Genomic DNA, 16413 nt, shown 5'->3' on the forward strand with positions numbered 1-16413 from the left:
AGCAATGGTGTTTCTTCAGAGATCCACAGGCAACTGGGTTCCTTATTCAGACTGGTAATCTACACTCACCCTCTACTATAACTAGACTATTTTCAGCTTAATTTTATGCCTAACCTTCCCTTATAGAACAGATCCCTGCAGCAGACATTACTCGTGCTCCCCAAGATTTCTACTTTCCTATTCCTTCCAAATATATATATACCTCCTTAAAGTTAGGTAGTGACCATGTCATTTCCTTTGGTGAAAGCATTTAAGGTGTGGTGCCCAGTTTTCCATACTCTCTTCCCTTGCCGTGGTGCTCATGGAGAGGTCACAGGAATGAGGCAGGCTGGAATGATGAGTCACCTGAAAGCTGCCCTGGAGACTTTGCATTGAGCAGGAAATTCATTTTTGTTGTATAAAACCACTGAGATTGTGGTGGTTTTTGTTACAGCAGCATGATCCAGCCTGCCCTAACAGATGCGCCAGCTCAATTCACCCTGATCACCATTTATGCAGCAGCCCACAGCTACGTATGTGGCTGTTATACCAGTAAGCGATGTTTATGTGTGTGTTGGCCCCAGTCAGTGTTGAAGGAAAGTCTCACAGAAATATCTGGAAACAGCCAGAAGGTAGCTAGGACAGTCATGCTGTGTGAGCCATATCCCTGCCAGGTCCCTGGATTAGCACTGAGGGCTTTCCAATGCAAATAATCACTTTGATTTATTACCAAGGAGGTATCAGTTATATGAGAAGAGAGAGGAGTTTAATTTAGAACACACCGAAACTCCTAGGAGAGTGGGAAATTCAGTGGAAGTGCCTAGCAAGTAATTGGTAATCCAGAAATGGGGCTTGGACATGGGTCAAGAATGTGGGTATAGATTCAGAAGTAATCTCCACACACTTGAAAGCTGAGCATAAGATATGAATAAAATTTCCAAGGGAAATGATAGAAAGTGAGAAAAATAAAAAGCCAAGAAATGAGTCTTAGGAAACAATGATGGGGGTGGAGGGGGGGAGGATTGAGGCAGAGACTGGAGAAGCAAGAAAGGGAAATGTGAGAACTTTGATGAAAATACCCATTCATTTTGAGAGCTAAGAATACCATATCTTCATTAATAAATTCATTTCAATTTCAATTTCAGGGTTTTTAATGAGGATAAAAAATGCACTACTCCATACAGTCCATTTATTCACTCAGATATTAAAATGGATTACCCATCCAGCAGGCAACTGGACATTATCTGTAATAAAAAGCAAAATGATTTAATTCAGTGTCCCAAAAATATCTATCAAGATTTAAAGTTTTACAGAAGAAACAGAACTTTTAAACATGGATGATTTCCTCTTCATCGTAGTTGTTCATTTATGCAACAAACTTATTCTACCCTTTTGGCCCTTGCTAGGTGATTTGGGCATACAGTAGTTATTTTGCAGGCTGGCTATCTCATCCCCTGTGCCCATTTCACACACCACTCCCCCTGCCAATATGCTGGACTTCGTGCCAGCTTCACTTCTGCAAAGATGACCCCAAGAGCTAATCAGCTAACACTTGTCAAACCCTAGGTGTGTGTGCTAGGCACACATTAAATGGGTTTTCTCATTTAATCTTCAAGATATTGGTATCATCCTATTTTACAGAAATGGTGGTTCAAATATCAAGACACTTCCCAAGGTCACAAAGCTATTAAGTGGTGCAGTGAGGACTCAGAATAGGCTGGCCACTGCTAAAGGGTGCTTGGAGCCTTGCTACTCAAAGTGTGGACCTCAAACCAGCAGCACTGATGTTACGTAAGAGTTTGCCAAACTACAGAATCTCAGATCCAACCTAAGGCCCACTCAATCAGAATTTGGCTTTAACAAGGTCTCCAAGTGATAGCTCTGCGCATTAAAGTTTGGAAAGCACAGTGCTAAGTCATTCCACTATGCAGACTTTGCTTTAATGAATGCTAGGGACATGGGGACAATCTTTCCCCAGTGTTGCAATTGGGTGTGTGTAGGGGGGGCACAAAGGTATATTTGTTCTCCAGGGCAAAAGGAAGGATTCAGATAACAGGTTCTTGCAGTTTCAAACACTATAGATCAGCAAAGGTCAGGACCACTTCCAAAAGCAGCAGATACTGAGCTGCGTCTTGAAGCTAGAACATTTTCTTAATTCATTTCATTAAAACTAGGCGCTGTTCCAAATGGACAAGTGCCCACATCAATAATCCGGAGTTAGCTTCTCCAGCCTGGATTCCATTTTCCAAATAGAAGCCAAATATCATCGGCACCAACAAGCAGATTTGAAACTTCAATAGAACTTGCTATTATTTATTACCTTGTTTATCATATTGTTCAGCTTAGAATGGCATGGTTTAATTACTAATGTTCATGACAGAACTCGTTTGCTCCTCAGTATCAACTGTTCCCCAGGTCTGAGTACAAACACTTGGTGTCAAAGGCAGTGATGTGCAGGTCCCCAGTTACCGGTACTTAATTCAGGGTATGGGGTTGCCTCCTCAAGCCTCCTTTCTAAGCCGAGCCGGCCTCCTCCCTCTCGGGTGGGGCTCAACAACTCAGCTTCTTTCACTGTCTGGCACTTTAGTCCTTGTCACCAACTCACCCTGGCTTCCCAGGGCCCTAACCAGCGTTCCACCTTCCAACTGACCCTTTGGCGAGTCCCCTCGGACCTGCCCGGGCTCTCGTCGGCTGTTCCCACCTACTCCTTGCACCCCCAGGCAGAGGTTACCCGGGCCCCGCGCTGTCCGGTGGCCCCGCGGAGTAGCAGCGGCGACAGCAGACGGCGAGTCACGTGTGGCAGTGGGGGCGGAGCGCAGCGGGCCGGGTGGGTGGAGAAAACAAAGCCCCCAGCTGTCAGTAGTGGAAGGAGGCGGCAGCGCCGGAGCAGGTGAGTCAAGTGCATTTAAAGCGGTACCGCCCTAGCGCACCCCGACCCCCCAGCCCTGGCGCTGTACCTCCCAGGCCCCGCTCTGGCCGCGCCCCCTCCCGCCGCTGGGGGTGCAGTCCGCCGATGGCGGAGAGCGCGGGACCGGGGGTCTCTGAGCCCCGCAAGAAGTTGTGCAGGGGTTGGCGCCGCGGCCCCCGGGTGTGCACCCGCCGCCCTCCTGCAGGCTGCATCGCCTCTTTGGGGCCTCAGTACTGCGCACCCCAGGAAAAGGGAGGGAATCAGGGCTGCCACGCTGGCAAAGGCAAAGTGGACTGGCTGGGGCCGGGGTGTGTGTGTGTGTGTGGCGGGGGGGGGGGGGGGCGGTCAGGGCTGAGCTGGCCAGGACAGGGACACGGCGCTGGTGAAAGAGGGGGTCTTGAGAGTGGGCGCCCGCAGCGCGCGGACCTGGCGGCGCCAGAGTTGGGGCCCCGGAACTGGGAACTGGGGGCGCTGGCAGGGGCTGCGAGCTTCGGGACGGATCAGGAAGTGCGGCGCATCGGAGCCCGCCGGCTGGGGATCAAACCTTGGACCTCTGCCGCGCGCCCCGGGCTTCTCCTCCAGCCTCACCTCTACCCACTTGGACTCCGGCTCCGGCTTGTGCTCCCGGCGCCCGGGACGCTGAAGCCGGCTGGGGTGGAAAGAAAGCAGATTATTCTGAGCTGAAGTGGTTCTTCTTCAGGGAGCACCCTGAGTGCAGGGAGAGGGCTACTTAGCGACTCCCCACTCTTGTTTCCGTAAGAAAATCTTCAACCCACCCTTAGAAGGGCTGGACAGTGACCAGATATTTCATAAAGGGCATGCAGGAGGGGTGGGCACAGAAAAGACCCTCCCCTCCGAACCAGGAGCTCTCGGTAATGCAGACTTATCAGACCTCGAAAGGGCCAGTAGAGTTGGTCATCCCTTGAATCACTTTGCCAGTTCCGTACCGAGGGCCGCCCAGTCAGGGGGCAGAGCTGTAACCTCGGTGGCAGGGGCGCTGCAGCCATTTGATCGGGAGGAGCCTTTGTCTTAACCCCCAGCCCCCTTCTGTTAAGTCCTCGGCCGGGTCAGTAGCGCGTGGAGTAATTAATATTCTGAACATTAGCCGTCCCTTCACGCCAGCACCAGCCAACACTGCTGTCCCCTCCTGCGGGCTTTCTTCAGCACTTGCGCACGTCCTCTCCTAGGCCAAAAACATGGAACGTGGTCCAGAGCCTCCAGGCAAGAGGAGGTCACTAGACGCACTATAGCGCAGTCGCGTAAAATCAAGGGTTAAGTGTTCAAACCTGCACCCGCCCGCCCGCGAGGAGACGGAAGAACTTTCTTGATTAGCATAGTATCTGCCCTGGGGCCGCATTGCCAGGCGGCAGCTTGGTCCCAGCGAGGTGAAGCGTGCAATTCTGTCTCGATTGAGCTTTGACACAGCAGCTTTGACACAGCAGCACCTGCTTCAGTCTGAAGGTCCTGAGCCTTACAGATTTGCCGAAGGAGACACTGTGGAATGAAACAGAACAGAGATCAAAAGGTAACCGGAAGAATAGCAATGTTTGAGACACTTCGTTTAAGCACTAAATTTAGCTAAGTTTAGCAAGCAAGGGAGGAGGGGGACGGGGGTCATTGTCTAGCCAGTGTCCCTTCTGGAAATGTCCCTTGCCTTGCTAGTATTCTGTACTGTCAAATTAATTAAGATATGACTTAGGGTTTGCAGGTAGATCTTCAAGAAAGGAGGTTTGCGAGCACACATGGTGGTCCTAGGTAAGCTTAACTGGCAGATTTCACTTGCATGGGAAGACAATGCTTCTTCAGTGCTAAGGTGCCTAAATTTTGCTGCCTGGGGAACTTGGAAAAATCCTGACATCCATGTCTCATCCCAACTATTTTAAATTAGACTGTTTTGAGATGACAGCAAGACAATGGTTGGGGTTTTAGCTGTTAGGGTGGTAGTGCGGGGGTGGGGGGTGTGTGTGTGAGAGAGTTTCCAGGTGATTCCACTGTGCAGCCAAATTTGAAAACTAGTGAAGCAAGGGCAGAATTCAGTGACCAGCAGCTGCAAGCATTGCAAGACAAAATGCCAGTTTAACTACCTTGGTGGGTGGAGGAAACCACCCTGAAACTGGGGTGCTTCTGACAAATCCCTTTGATAGTGGGGAGACTGTCATCAGGCAGCTTGGCAGGCGGTGGTCCCTGCCACATCAGTTTTCATCCTCTCATCCTTCTGGTTCTTATTGGAAAGTTCCCTGTCAGTGCCGGTTTCTGCATGGTCGTTAAGGAGATTGGTAGAAACTTCATTCCAGTGGTGACTCACGTGTAGCAGGCAGTGGGGAAACCCAGCAGAAACTAACTTGGAGCAGCTGGGTGAGTCAGCAGGCTACACTCCAAGGCGGATCCCAGGAATAGGAAGTAATTACATTGAGTAACTTAATGACACGCGTTATTCCACTCCTTTGAAAGGATATTTGAATGTCTGATCAGGATGTTTGCTTGTATGAACCACTCTCTTTTCCAACACCCTGTTCTACCTCCTTCCTATAAAGCTCTCTCTTGTTAGAAGAGGAAACAAGCCGACTAGCTAGACATCTTGCAATTTCCTTGGTGGGAGGCATATAATGCAAACTGTTGGAAAAGGATGAACTGCTTTGGGTTATGTCAGTTATGCCAAGTAGAGAAGATGAATTTGCAGTACGTTAATTTTTTTGGAGTACATTAATTTTGAATACAAAAAAAGCGAAATAACTGATGACACTCGGGTGGATTAAAGGATTTATTTAAATAGAAATGGTTACAGATAACATTTTAAGAGAAATTTTGTTTGCTTTTAACCAAAGTTTTCTTGCTTTAAAAAAAAAGTCATACTCAAGGCATGATCCCAATAAGATGGCCTGTTTAAAGAGGTGCACAGTTTATGAAGTATTTATTTTTATTACTATTAACATTAATTTTTATACCTCTTTCCTCATTTTTCTTTTTCTTTTTCTTTTTTTTTTTTTTTTTTTTTTTTTTTGGTCTTTTTAGGGCCTCACGTGCAGCATGTGGAAGTTCCCAGGCTAGGGGTCTAATCAAAGCTATAGCTGCCATCCTACACCACAGCCACAGCAACATCTCCAACCTACACCACAGCTCACGGCAAATCCAGATCCTTAACCCACTGAGCAAGATCAGGGATCAAATCCGCAACCATGTGGTTCCTAGTTGGATTCATTTCCACTGCACCAGTACGGGAACTCCTCATCAGCCGTCGAACTTGATTTGAAACTCTCATAACACCTATGTACCCTGCTTGGTGTTCTGTTATTGCAAAAGGGCCTTTATGTCTATAGCCCTTTTAACATGTAGTACCGGCCTTTTGTGTTTGTACTGAAGGTAGGGGGAATATTTGCAAGCAAAGCATTCTTGTGAAATTCACAAATATGTTCACTCTCTACCCATTATTATGTAAAAAACATATTTAATCATGTGGATGCCAAAAGGAATTAATTAAGCTAGGTGAGTTATTACAGAGTAGGACAATTGGCAGGTTAATAACTTTTAGTGTCTGCCTACATTTAAAATAGCACACATACTTTTAAATAGCCAGCATATCTCAAAATGGGAATTTGTATATATTCCTTGCTGGAGACCAGCAAAAATAAATATTAATAAGAATTTCCAAAGGCCAAAATTACATAAATGAACCCATTCTCATTTCTGTGTAGCTGGAAAAAGTCACTGGGAATGCCCTTCTGAAATCTCAGCTCCTTTTGGGGGAGGCATAAGATACTGATAAGCTAAAATGCAATCTAGAAAAATGGGACTAATCCAGATTAATCAGAAACTGCTGGAGTTCCTGTCGAGGCTCAGCGGTAACTAACCTGACTAGTATCCAGGAGGACAAGGGTTCCGTCCCTGGCCTCACTCAGTGGATTAAGGATCCAGCGTTGCCTTGAACTGTGGTGGTGTAGGTTGCAGATATGGCTTGGATCTGGGTCGCTGCTTGGCAAGGCTTTGATTCCTGGCCCAGGGACTTCCACCTGCCATGGGTATGGCCAAAAAAAGGAAAACATCTTAGTCTTTTTTCAAAGTTTTTAGAGAAGAGGAAAAAAGAAATGTTTCCAAACAGAGGTCAACTAATCAGTAAAGACAGTTTTGTTTCATATTCCCCTTTTGTGTATATTTATTTCCCTATTGAGTATATTTGCAAAAACAGTACATTTTTAATAATAACATGAATATTAGTGATATGGCCAACTTCTGAGCCCAAACACTGCAATACTTATTTACATTGAGATACATCATAGTTCCCAGAGCTCTAGAAAATGCAGAAAAACACCCTGGACCGCAAGCCCATGGTCACACTTGCCTCAACTCATTAGCAGTAGAAAGTTCCTTTTCCTCCACCCTACAGGGGCATTTGTCTGCATATTTGTTTTGATATATGAATGCATAACTTGAGGATCTCTTCAGATCTAGACATTTTCTATTGACTGTCACTTCATACACTTAAAACATGATGTGGAAATTTGTTACTTTGGGAAATAGCACTCCTCTTCCAAAGTATGCGTTTAGGGTAAATTGCTTGCTGTTTACCAAGGCAGTGATGGTTAAATAAGAAGCAGATATACATATTAGTCACTGATATCATTAAAGGCTGACAATATGCCATGGACAATTTAGTTAGAAGTTTTGAATTCAAAAATAGATCAGGAGTTCCCATTGTGGCTCAGCAGTAAAAAACCCAACTAGTATTCATGAGGATGTGGTTTGATCCCTGGCCCTGCTCAGTGGGTTAAGGATCTGGCATTTGCCATGAGCTGTGTTGTAGGTCACAGGTGTGGCTCAGATCCTGCATTGCTGGGGCTGTGGCGTAGGCCAGCAGTTTGTAGCTCTGATTCGATCCCTAGCCTGGGAACTTCGATGTGCTGAGGGTGCAGCCCTAAAAAGAAAAAATAAAATAATAAATAAAAGTAGATCAGATTATGATCCAGAAATTCAAATTATTTGCCTTCTGCCCAAGGCTGAACAGATTACTATTAAGATTCTAGAAAGAGTATTTGAAAGAAGGACAACTACCTTGATAGGAACTTTGTCTTAATTTAGGGTTGCCTCTCATAAAGTTTTCTTCAGTTAAGAGAGCTTCCTCTTTTTTGATGACTTGTTAATGCCACAGACCGTTTGCAAATGAGTTCTATTTTGATTCATAGAGCAACTTTAAGGGTTATATATAATTTGTGTCTTCGTCCCTGCCAGAATCAGTACACCTGCAATTTAGAGACCATTGCATGAACATTGCACAATAAGTAATGTAAATTTTGAAGTGCCTGGGATCAGCTAAATCATTTCTAAAAACGAAAACAAGCTATTGTATATGGAACGAATAAACAACAAGGTCCTACTATATTGCACAGGGAACTAAATTCAATATCCCAAGATAAAACATAATGAACAAGAATATAAAAAGAATATATATATATACACACACAACCGAATCACTTTGTCGTACGGTAGAAATTAACACAACAGGAGTTCCCGTCGTGGCGCAGTGGTTAAGGAATCCGACTAGGAACCATGAGGTTGCGGGTTCGGTCCCTGCCCTTGCTCAGTGGGTTAACGATCCGGCGTTGCCGTGAGCTGTGGTGTAGGTTGCAGACGCAGCTCGGACCCCGTGTTGCTGTGGCTCTGGCGTAGGCCGGTGGCTACAGCTCCGATTCAACCCCTAGCCTGGGAACCTCCATATGCGGCGGGAGCGGCCCAGGAAATAGCAACGGCAACAACAACAACAAAAAGACAAAAAAAAAAAAAAAAAAAAAAGAAATTAACACAACATTGTAAATCAACTATAACTTTTTAAATGTAAGTGTATTTAATCTCATCCTAGGACTGTTGGTAGTAATGGCATGTAGATAACTAACTTCCAAGGTAACTTAACCCACGAGTGTTCCTGATGGGGTAATTTGGGAAGGGGAGGAAGGGGACAACTGAAGACAGATTGCATAACTCCTGTGTTGACTTGGAACTAGTCCAAGTGAAATTAACTTTCTTCCCTTATCGTAATTTAGATTCCACTAAATTTTTGTTACTAAATACCTTTTTTTTGATAGAGTGTCTGCCGTACATATATCACTTGTAGTTCTCTCCCAAGTAGTTACTAAAGTTAGGAATTAATTAGATTTACTGTGTATTTAACCAGATTAGGGAATTTGTAATGGTCAATTGCTTCGGCAGGGGCAAAACACTCAAAAGGATTTTGCTAACAGACAAACCTTGGTTCTAACTTAGGCTAATTATAAACATCATGTCAGGAATGACTATTGGTATTTGAAGTCAGTATAAGGGAAAATAAGCAAAAAAACAAACAACAAAACAAAACAAAATGGCTGCTGGGAAATGAGGCAATTCCTGTGTTTTTTTTGCTAAATTATCTAAAACTTTTTATTGGCTGTCATATGTAAAAGTGCAATCAGATGACTAGATTCCCCTCTTTAAAAGCTGTAGTGCTGGATCTCCTACTATAGAGAAATGAGATCTATCGTGTCTTGGGAACCCTGGGACACAGGTTTGATCACTGGCCCAGCACAGTGAGTTAAGGATCAGCATTGCTGCAACTTTGGCTTAGGTTGAGACTGCAGCTCTGATCTGACCCCTGGCCCGTGAGCAACACACGCCTTGGCGTGGCAAAACAAAACAAAACAAAAAAACCTGCAGTACTATTTACAATAGCTAAGACATGGAGGCAACCCAAAGGTCCATTGACAGATGAATGGGTAAAGAAGATTTGGTACTTATATACAATGGAATATTATTCAGCTATAAAAAAGAATGACATAATGCCATTTTCAGCAACATGAATGGACCTGGAGATTTTCATACTAAGTGAAGTAAGCCAGATAAAGCCAGACAAATATTATATGATACCACTTATATGTGGAATCTAAAAAAAAATGATACAAATGAACTTACAAAACAGAAATAGGCTCACAGACTTATAAATTTATGGTTACCAAAGGGTGAAGGGGGAGGATAAATTAGGAGTTTAGGATTAGCATATATACACAACCATATATGAAATAGATAACCAGAGTTCCCATTGTTATTCAGTGGAAATTAATCTGACTTTAGCATCCATGAGGATGCAGGTTCTCGATCCCTGGCCTTGCCTGGTGGTTGGGGATCAGACATTGCCGTGATGTATGGTGTAGGTTGTAGACACGGCTTGGATCCTGTATTGCTGTGGCTGTGGTGTAGGCTAGCAGCTACAGCTCCAATTTGTCCCCTAGCCTGGGAACCTCCATATGCTGTGGGTGCGGCCATAAAAAATCAAAAAAAGACAAAAAATAATAATGATAATAAAATAGATAACCAAAAAGGACCTACTGTATAGCACAGGGAAATACACTTGATATTTTATAGTAACCTATAAAGGAAGAAAATCTGAAATATATATATATATGTATGACTGAATTGCTTTGCTGTACACTTGAAACTAATACAGCATTGTATATCAGCTATACCTCAATTTAAAAAATTGGGGTTCCCGTCGTGGTTCAGTAGTTAATGAATCCAACTAGGAACCATGAGGTCACGGGTTCAATCCCTGGCCTTGTTGAGTGGGTTAAGGATCTGGCGTTGCCGTGAGTTGTGGTATAGGTCACAGACGTAGCTCAGAGCCCACGCTGCTGTGGCTGTGGTGTAGGCTGGCTGCTACAGCTCCGATTAGACCCCTAACCTGGGAACCTCCATGTGCCACAAGTGTGGCCCTAAAATGGCAAACAATAATAATAATTTTTTTTTCTTTTTAGGGCCGCACCCATGGCATATGGAGGTTCCCAAGCTAGCAGTCCAATCAGAGCTATGGCTGCTGGCCTGCACCACAGCCACAGAAATGCCAGATCCAAGCCAAGTCTTCAGCCTACACCACAGCTCACAGCAATGCTGGCTCCTTAACCCACTGAACAAGGCCATGGATCCAACCTGCAACCTCATGGTTCCTAGTTGGATTCGTTACTGCTGTGCCATGATGGGAAATCCTAAAAAATAATTTTTTTTAAGCTGGTAAAGTTGACTTTCAAAAACTGATAAACAAGAAGGGAGAGACTGCCTGCAACAACCTTACACTTTCCTTCCTTCCTTCCAAAATAATCTTAAATCCAGTCAACCCGCCAAACTGTGATGTATTAAGAACTTCTCATGAGTCTAACAAAGAAATCACTGTCTCCATGCTCCCACTGAGCATCTTCAGTTCTCCAAAAGAGAAAAAGACAGGGAACTAGAAGAAAAACCTTCCTGCTTCAAGCCACCTGGTCCTTCCCCAGAAAGGATGCTATTATACATGACTTCTGTTAGCTTCACTTCCTGCCTGCCCTCTATCATGATTTTCTTTGAGTGCAGTCTTCTGGGTACAAATCTCCCAAAAGGAGTTTCCATGAATCAATAGCAGTAATAGCCAAGTGCTCCGTGTGGTATTGGCAAGTCCAGAAAGCAATTCCATGTGCCATTGGAATGTTTAAACAACACTGACTTCGGGTCTGTTAATTCTCCATGCCAGAATCAACTCTCTTAGGACTTAAATGCAAGTTAGAATCTAGGGTATGTTTTTAACAATGGTTGCCAGATAAAATACAGGATGCCCAGTTAAATGTAAATTTCAGGTAAACAATGATTTTTTTTTCTTTTTTTTTTTTTAGTTTAAGTATGTCCTATATATTGCCTGGGGTATATCAATACTGAGAAAGTAATCTTTTATCTAAAATTCAAATTTAGCTGGGCACCCCATCTTTTTTGTGGTGGTCGATTGAAGTTTTATTTTTGTTTTCTCTTTTTGTTTTTGCTGAGTTTCCCAATCTTTTATCCCATAATCTCAACATGACTAGCTTTCCTGGTCTGCAGAATATCTGATCTCAGACTCTATTTATTGGATAATAAAATGTCTTAGCTGCCTTTGCTTAATAAAGAGAAAAATCATGCATTATTGGAAGTTTTCTGCACACTTTGCTCAAGAAGGGAAATAAAAAGTAAAGCCAGATCAAGAAAATTAGCAATTTTATTTCGTGAGCTCCCTTAAGGTACTTTCTATTATTTCACAGGCCTTTTAATAAGATAGATACATCAATAGGTAAATTGCTAGCTCAAGTGATACCAGCCTGAGGGACCCATCAACCTTGTCCACAAGATTTAGTTGATTGAAGTTCAACCTCAGGTGACTCCACTGATCAAGTGAGGTCCCAGGACCTGTAGCATCAGCATTACCTGGGATGCCTTGATATGTAGAATTTGGGGCTCCACCCAGACCTTCTCAATCAGAATCTTCAGTTTAACAAAATCGTAGGTGATTCGTATATACATTAAAGTTTGAGTTGGCCTGAACTAGAGGATCCACTTTTTCACCATAAATTGTTTTTTATGTTTAATACCATGTTGAAATAATCCTTAACAACTGTCTGTTTTAACACATATGAAGTAGTTTCTTCAAGATCTGAAACTATTGTATTCTGTTTTATTCAGATGAAAATTCTAAATGACCATTTCTAATATTCTTTTATAATGAACATATGCAACAAAATAGACAAATGTAAGTTTAAAAATGTCATTGCTAGAACTGATTCAACAGCCTATTATAACTTTCTGGCTTGTCCTTGATTGAGAACCTATAAATTAGGTGACAAATATTTCCTGGTCCTCAAATCACCAGCAAATCTTTTTCATGTTTGTGTACTTTCTATATTGTAACTTACATGATATTTATATGCCAACACCATATGCCCATATGTTTGCATCCCTAGGTTCTTCTAAAACTGAACAACAGACATGCAGTTGGGGCCTGTGGCAAATTCCAAACTACTTTTATGAAATTTTAACGTTTTAAAAAGCAATTTAAAAGGCTCCATAGATCCTCATTCCTGTTGAGTTCAAAAACTTTTTTTTTTTTTAGGGCCACACCCATGGCATATGGAAGTTGCCAGGCTAGGGGTCGAATTGGAGCTACAGCTGCCAGCCTACTCCACAGCCACAGCAATGTGGGATCCGAGCTGTGTCTACAACTTGCACCACAGCTCACGGCAATGCCAGATCCTTAACCCACTGAGCAAGGCCAGGGATCGAACCCACATCCTCATGGATCCTGGTCAGGTTCGTTAACCGCCAAGCCATGAAGGGAACTCCAAAAAGCCCCTTCTTTATGCTTGCCTGCTTGTTTTTTTAAGAGGTTATAGTGTTGTGTTGTAGAAAGGATTCTGGAATTGGGCCAAGAGTATCAGAAGGCCTGATGTTTACAACTAGTTCTGGGTGGTTTTGGGACCTTACTATCCTTCATCAGCATGCCTGAAATTGGGTTTTCTCATCTGTCAAATACAGACAGTGGAGTCTGGCATTATCTCACAAGATTCTTGTAAGGATCAAATTAGATAATGTGTGTGTAGGTCTTTGTGATGACTGTGTTGTGTATAGTGATGTGGTAATAAGATTAGTTTAGTGACCTGCTTCAGATAGGGCTGGCAGTTGACTAAACATTCAGTGATGTAGAGTTCCTGCTGTGGTACAGTGGGTTAAGAATTCGACTGCAGCAGCTTGGGTCCCTGTGGAGACACGGGTTCCATCCCTGGCCCAGCACAGTGGGTTAAAGGCTCTGGCATAGGTTGCAGCTGCGGCTTGGATTCAGTCCGTGGCCTGGGAACTTCCATGTGCTGAGGGTTCAGCCATATAAAAAAAAAAAAATTATATGATGTGGTCTCTTGTAGCACACCTAATTCAGAAGAAAGGTGATGATAATTTTATTTTACTTTGTTTGTTTGTTTTGATTTTTAAAGCCGCACCTGAGGCATATGGAGGTTCCCAGGCTAGAGGTCTAATCGAAGCTACAGCTGCCAGCCTACACCACAGCCACAGCAACGTGGGCTCTGAGCCATATCTGCGACCTACACCACAGCTCACGGCAATACCGGATCCTTAACCCACTGAGTGAGGCCAGGGATCAAACCAGCAACCTCATGCTTCCTAGTTGGATTTGTTTCTGCTGCACCACGATAGGAACTCCAGGTGATGATAATTTTAACACTTCCATCTATGCACTGGGAATGGAACCATCAAGCATAAATCTAGTAGACCTGCAGCTTGTGGCTCTACGTCCACTGCAGCCACAACTCTCCCTTCTGTTCCTCAGAAATTTAAAGTTCTCCTCCTGGCTTGGGACAGTGGTATGCTCTGGGGCACCAAGCAATGAATTCTTCATCAGGGTACCACTCATTGCTCTATGAAGTCAAAAGGCGCAAGGATTTTTATCCTGCCAGAATTCTATACAATTCCTTCAGCATTTTTTCCCCAGGAAAAATTGACTAATGGGTTATAAAAAACATGCTTCAATATTTTAAATTAATTTTTATAATAAAATATTATTCCTTCAAAAACATGTTTTTATGTCACCATCATAATTAATTGTCATCATCAGTTATTAAGCAGCTTAGTGTCTTCAACATAATCCCAGATTGGAAGATGCTGCATGGTCATTTTGTTAAAAGACACCCCAGTGCAGAATTCAACTCCCAAGCTCATGGAGGAGAAACTCATTTTTTTGTTGTTGTTTGATAAACACAACATAAAACCATTAGTGAAAAGCCTGGAAAAGATGAGAGAGGGGCATGAGATGAAGCACTCCTAATTTCACCACCTTCATGCAACTATCACAAATCTATTTTTGTTTTTGTGTGAAATTCTTATTGTCTATGTACACGGTCAACAATATTTCACATAAAAATTTTTATTAGCATGTTGAATATTGTCTTCACATTCAACATAGTGTTTTAGCTGTGGTGTCTGCATGTTCTTCTTCCTGGGCTGTCTTTCCTTGGTCATTCATGCTCAAACTTTGATTGATCACAGGTGTTAATCCTTCCAGGGCCTCGCCACTTGGTGCGCTCTGTGGACCACAGAGCATCTTAGGAATGCCCAAACTCAGGCTCCACCCCAGACATTCTTAATTAGAATTTGTCCTTTAATAAGATCCACCATGGGTGTCTGTTGTTATGAGTTAACACTGGAGAAACCTTGTTTTGGAAAGTCTTTCCTAACCTCTTAACCATTGCTTCCCGCCCCTTGACACCGCCCCCCCCCCTGCCGCCCCCAGGATAGGTTAGGTAGTTCATTGTTGTTGCCCTCTAATTCCCCCCACATGGGTCTGCCCAGCACATACATTGGTTGGAGATGGTGATGAACTCGTGTAGTCATCTCCACAGTCCCAGGTCCTGGCCTGGCACTTGACATGTAAGAGGTTTTATATTTGGAATTGTTTCAGCATTTTCCAGCACCACTGCTTTGTAGACAAAGAAATGCAGAAGAAGGGATTTTTTTCCCCACTGGGAAGTGGGGTACTCAGGTAGGGCTCTCCCAGTTGTTGGCCTGCAGTTTCCAGTTCCTTTTGTTGCAGCCTTTATTATAGAAAACCTATGGAGTTGGGGGTGCTTTTCTCTGCAAATTTCTGAAATGGCACTGCTGGAACTTTATTCCTCTTGCTTAAAATATTAATTTTTAGGAGTTCTCTTGTGCAGCGGGTTAAGGATCCCGTTGTCATTGCATTGGCTCAGGTTGCTGTTGCGGCGCCAGTTTTGTCCCTGGCCTGGGAACTTCCACATGCAGTGGGCGCGACAAAAAAAATAATATCTATTAAACACCAACACGTCAGAGGAATTGCACTCTTCAGTTGGTGTAAAGGTAGAGCTGCTGGCAGGGTGTTTAGGAGAAGTAGATAGTGGCTATCTGACAGGAGAAAATACGACTCTAGTAGGTGGTAGAAAAGGTAAATAGGGGAATGCTGCAAAAAGACTTCTAGTTCTGACATGTTATACTATTTTTGTCTTGAATCATTATCGGTCACTTTTCCAGTTTAAAATAAATCACATTTTTCATCTATAAAAACTCAGGATGGGACATTTCTTCCCCATCCTGCATCTCACAAATTTCATCCACCCCCTACATTCAGAGCAAAACTGATACTCTAGGGATTTTTTTTTTTCCTGATGTTTATTTTATTTTTTATTTTTTTATTTATTTTTGTCTTTTTGCTATTTCTAGGGCCACTCCGGTGGCATATGGAGGTTCCCAGTCTAGGGGTCCAATCGGAGCTGTAGCTGCCAGCCTACGCTAGAGCCACAGCAACGCAGGATCCGAGCCGCGTCTGCAACCTACACCACAGCTCACAGCAATGCCGGATGGTTAACCCACTGGATTGTTAACCCACTGAGCAAGGGCAGGGATCGAACCGGCAACCTCATGGTTCCTAGTCAGATTCGTTTCCACTGTACCATGATGGGAACACCGAGATGTTTATTTTTAAATTGTAGACCAAGTGTTGTAACTGATGTTGCTAAATTTGGGTGAGCAGCCCCCAAACCATGGGGAATTTTCACTAGATTCACAAACCACTAAGTCTTTTCATTGTGGAAGGAATGTTTTGTGAACTCGGAGATGGATAATCTGACGAGGAAGGCTCAGCCCTGGAGGCTGCTGTTTTGAAGTAGCAGGAGACTGATTAGGGCTTTGGAATCAAGTTGTACCCAGAAACAAGA

The 16413-nt window shown here is 43.6% G+C and overlaps 1 protein-coding gene across 2 annotated transcripts in view; it reads left to right on the top strand.

The window, feature by feature from the left end:
- The window catches only part of MAPRE2 (microtubule associated protein RP/EB family member 2), a 170796-nt gene continuing 156646 nt past the window's right edge, over nucleotides 2264–16413 (top strand). Inside the window, exon 1 of one of the 2 annotated variants that reach the window (XM_021096265.1) lies at nucleotides 2264–2869. Coding sequence is in view for 1 of the 2 variants with exons in the window: in XM_005665343.3 (XP_005665400.2) it covers nucleotides 4389–4412 (24 nt within the window). In the remaining variant the exon portion in view is untranslated. Of the gene's footprint in view, nucleotides 2870–3230; nucleotides 4413–16413 lie in introns of those variants that run through there. The other variant, XM_005665343.3, reaches the window with a different exon arrangement.

This window comes from Sus scrofa, chromosome 6, assembly GCF_000003025.6.
Source record: "Sus scrofa isolate TJ Tabasco breed Duroc chromosome 6, Sscrofa11.1, whole genome shotgun sequence".
In the NCBI taxonomy this organism is placed as follows: domain Eukaryota; kingdom Metazoa; phylum Chordata; class Mammalia; order Artiodactyla; family Suidae; genus Sus; species Sus scrofa.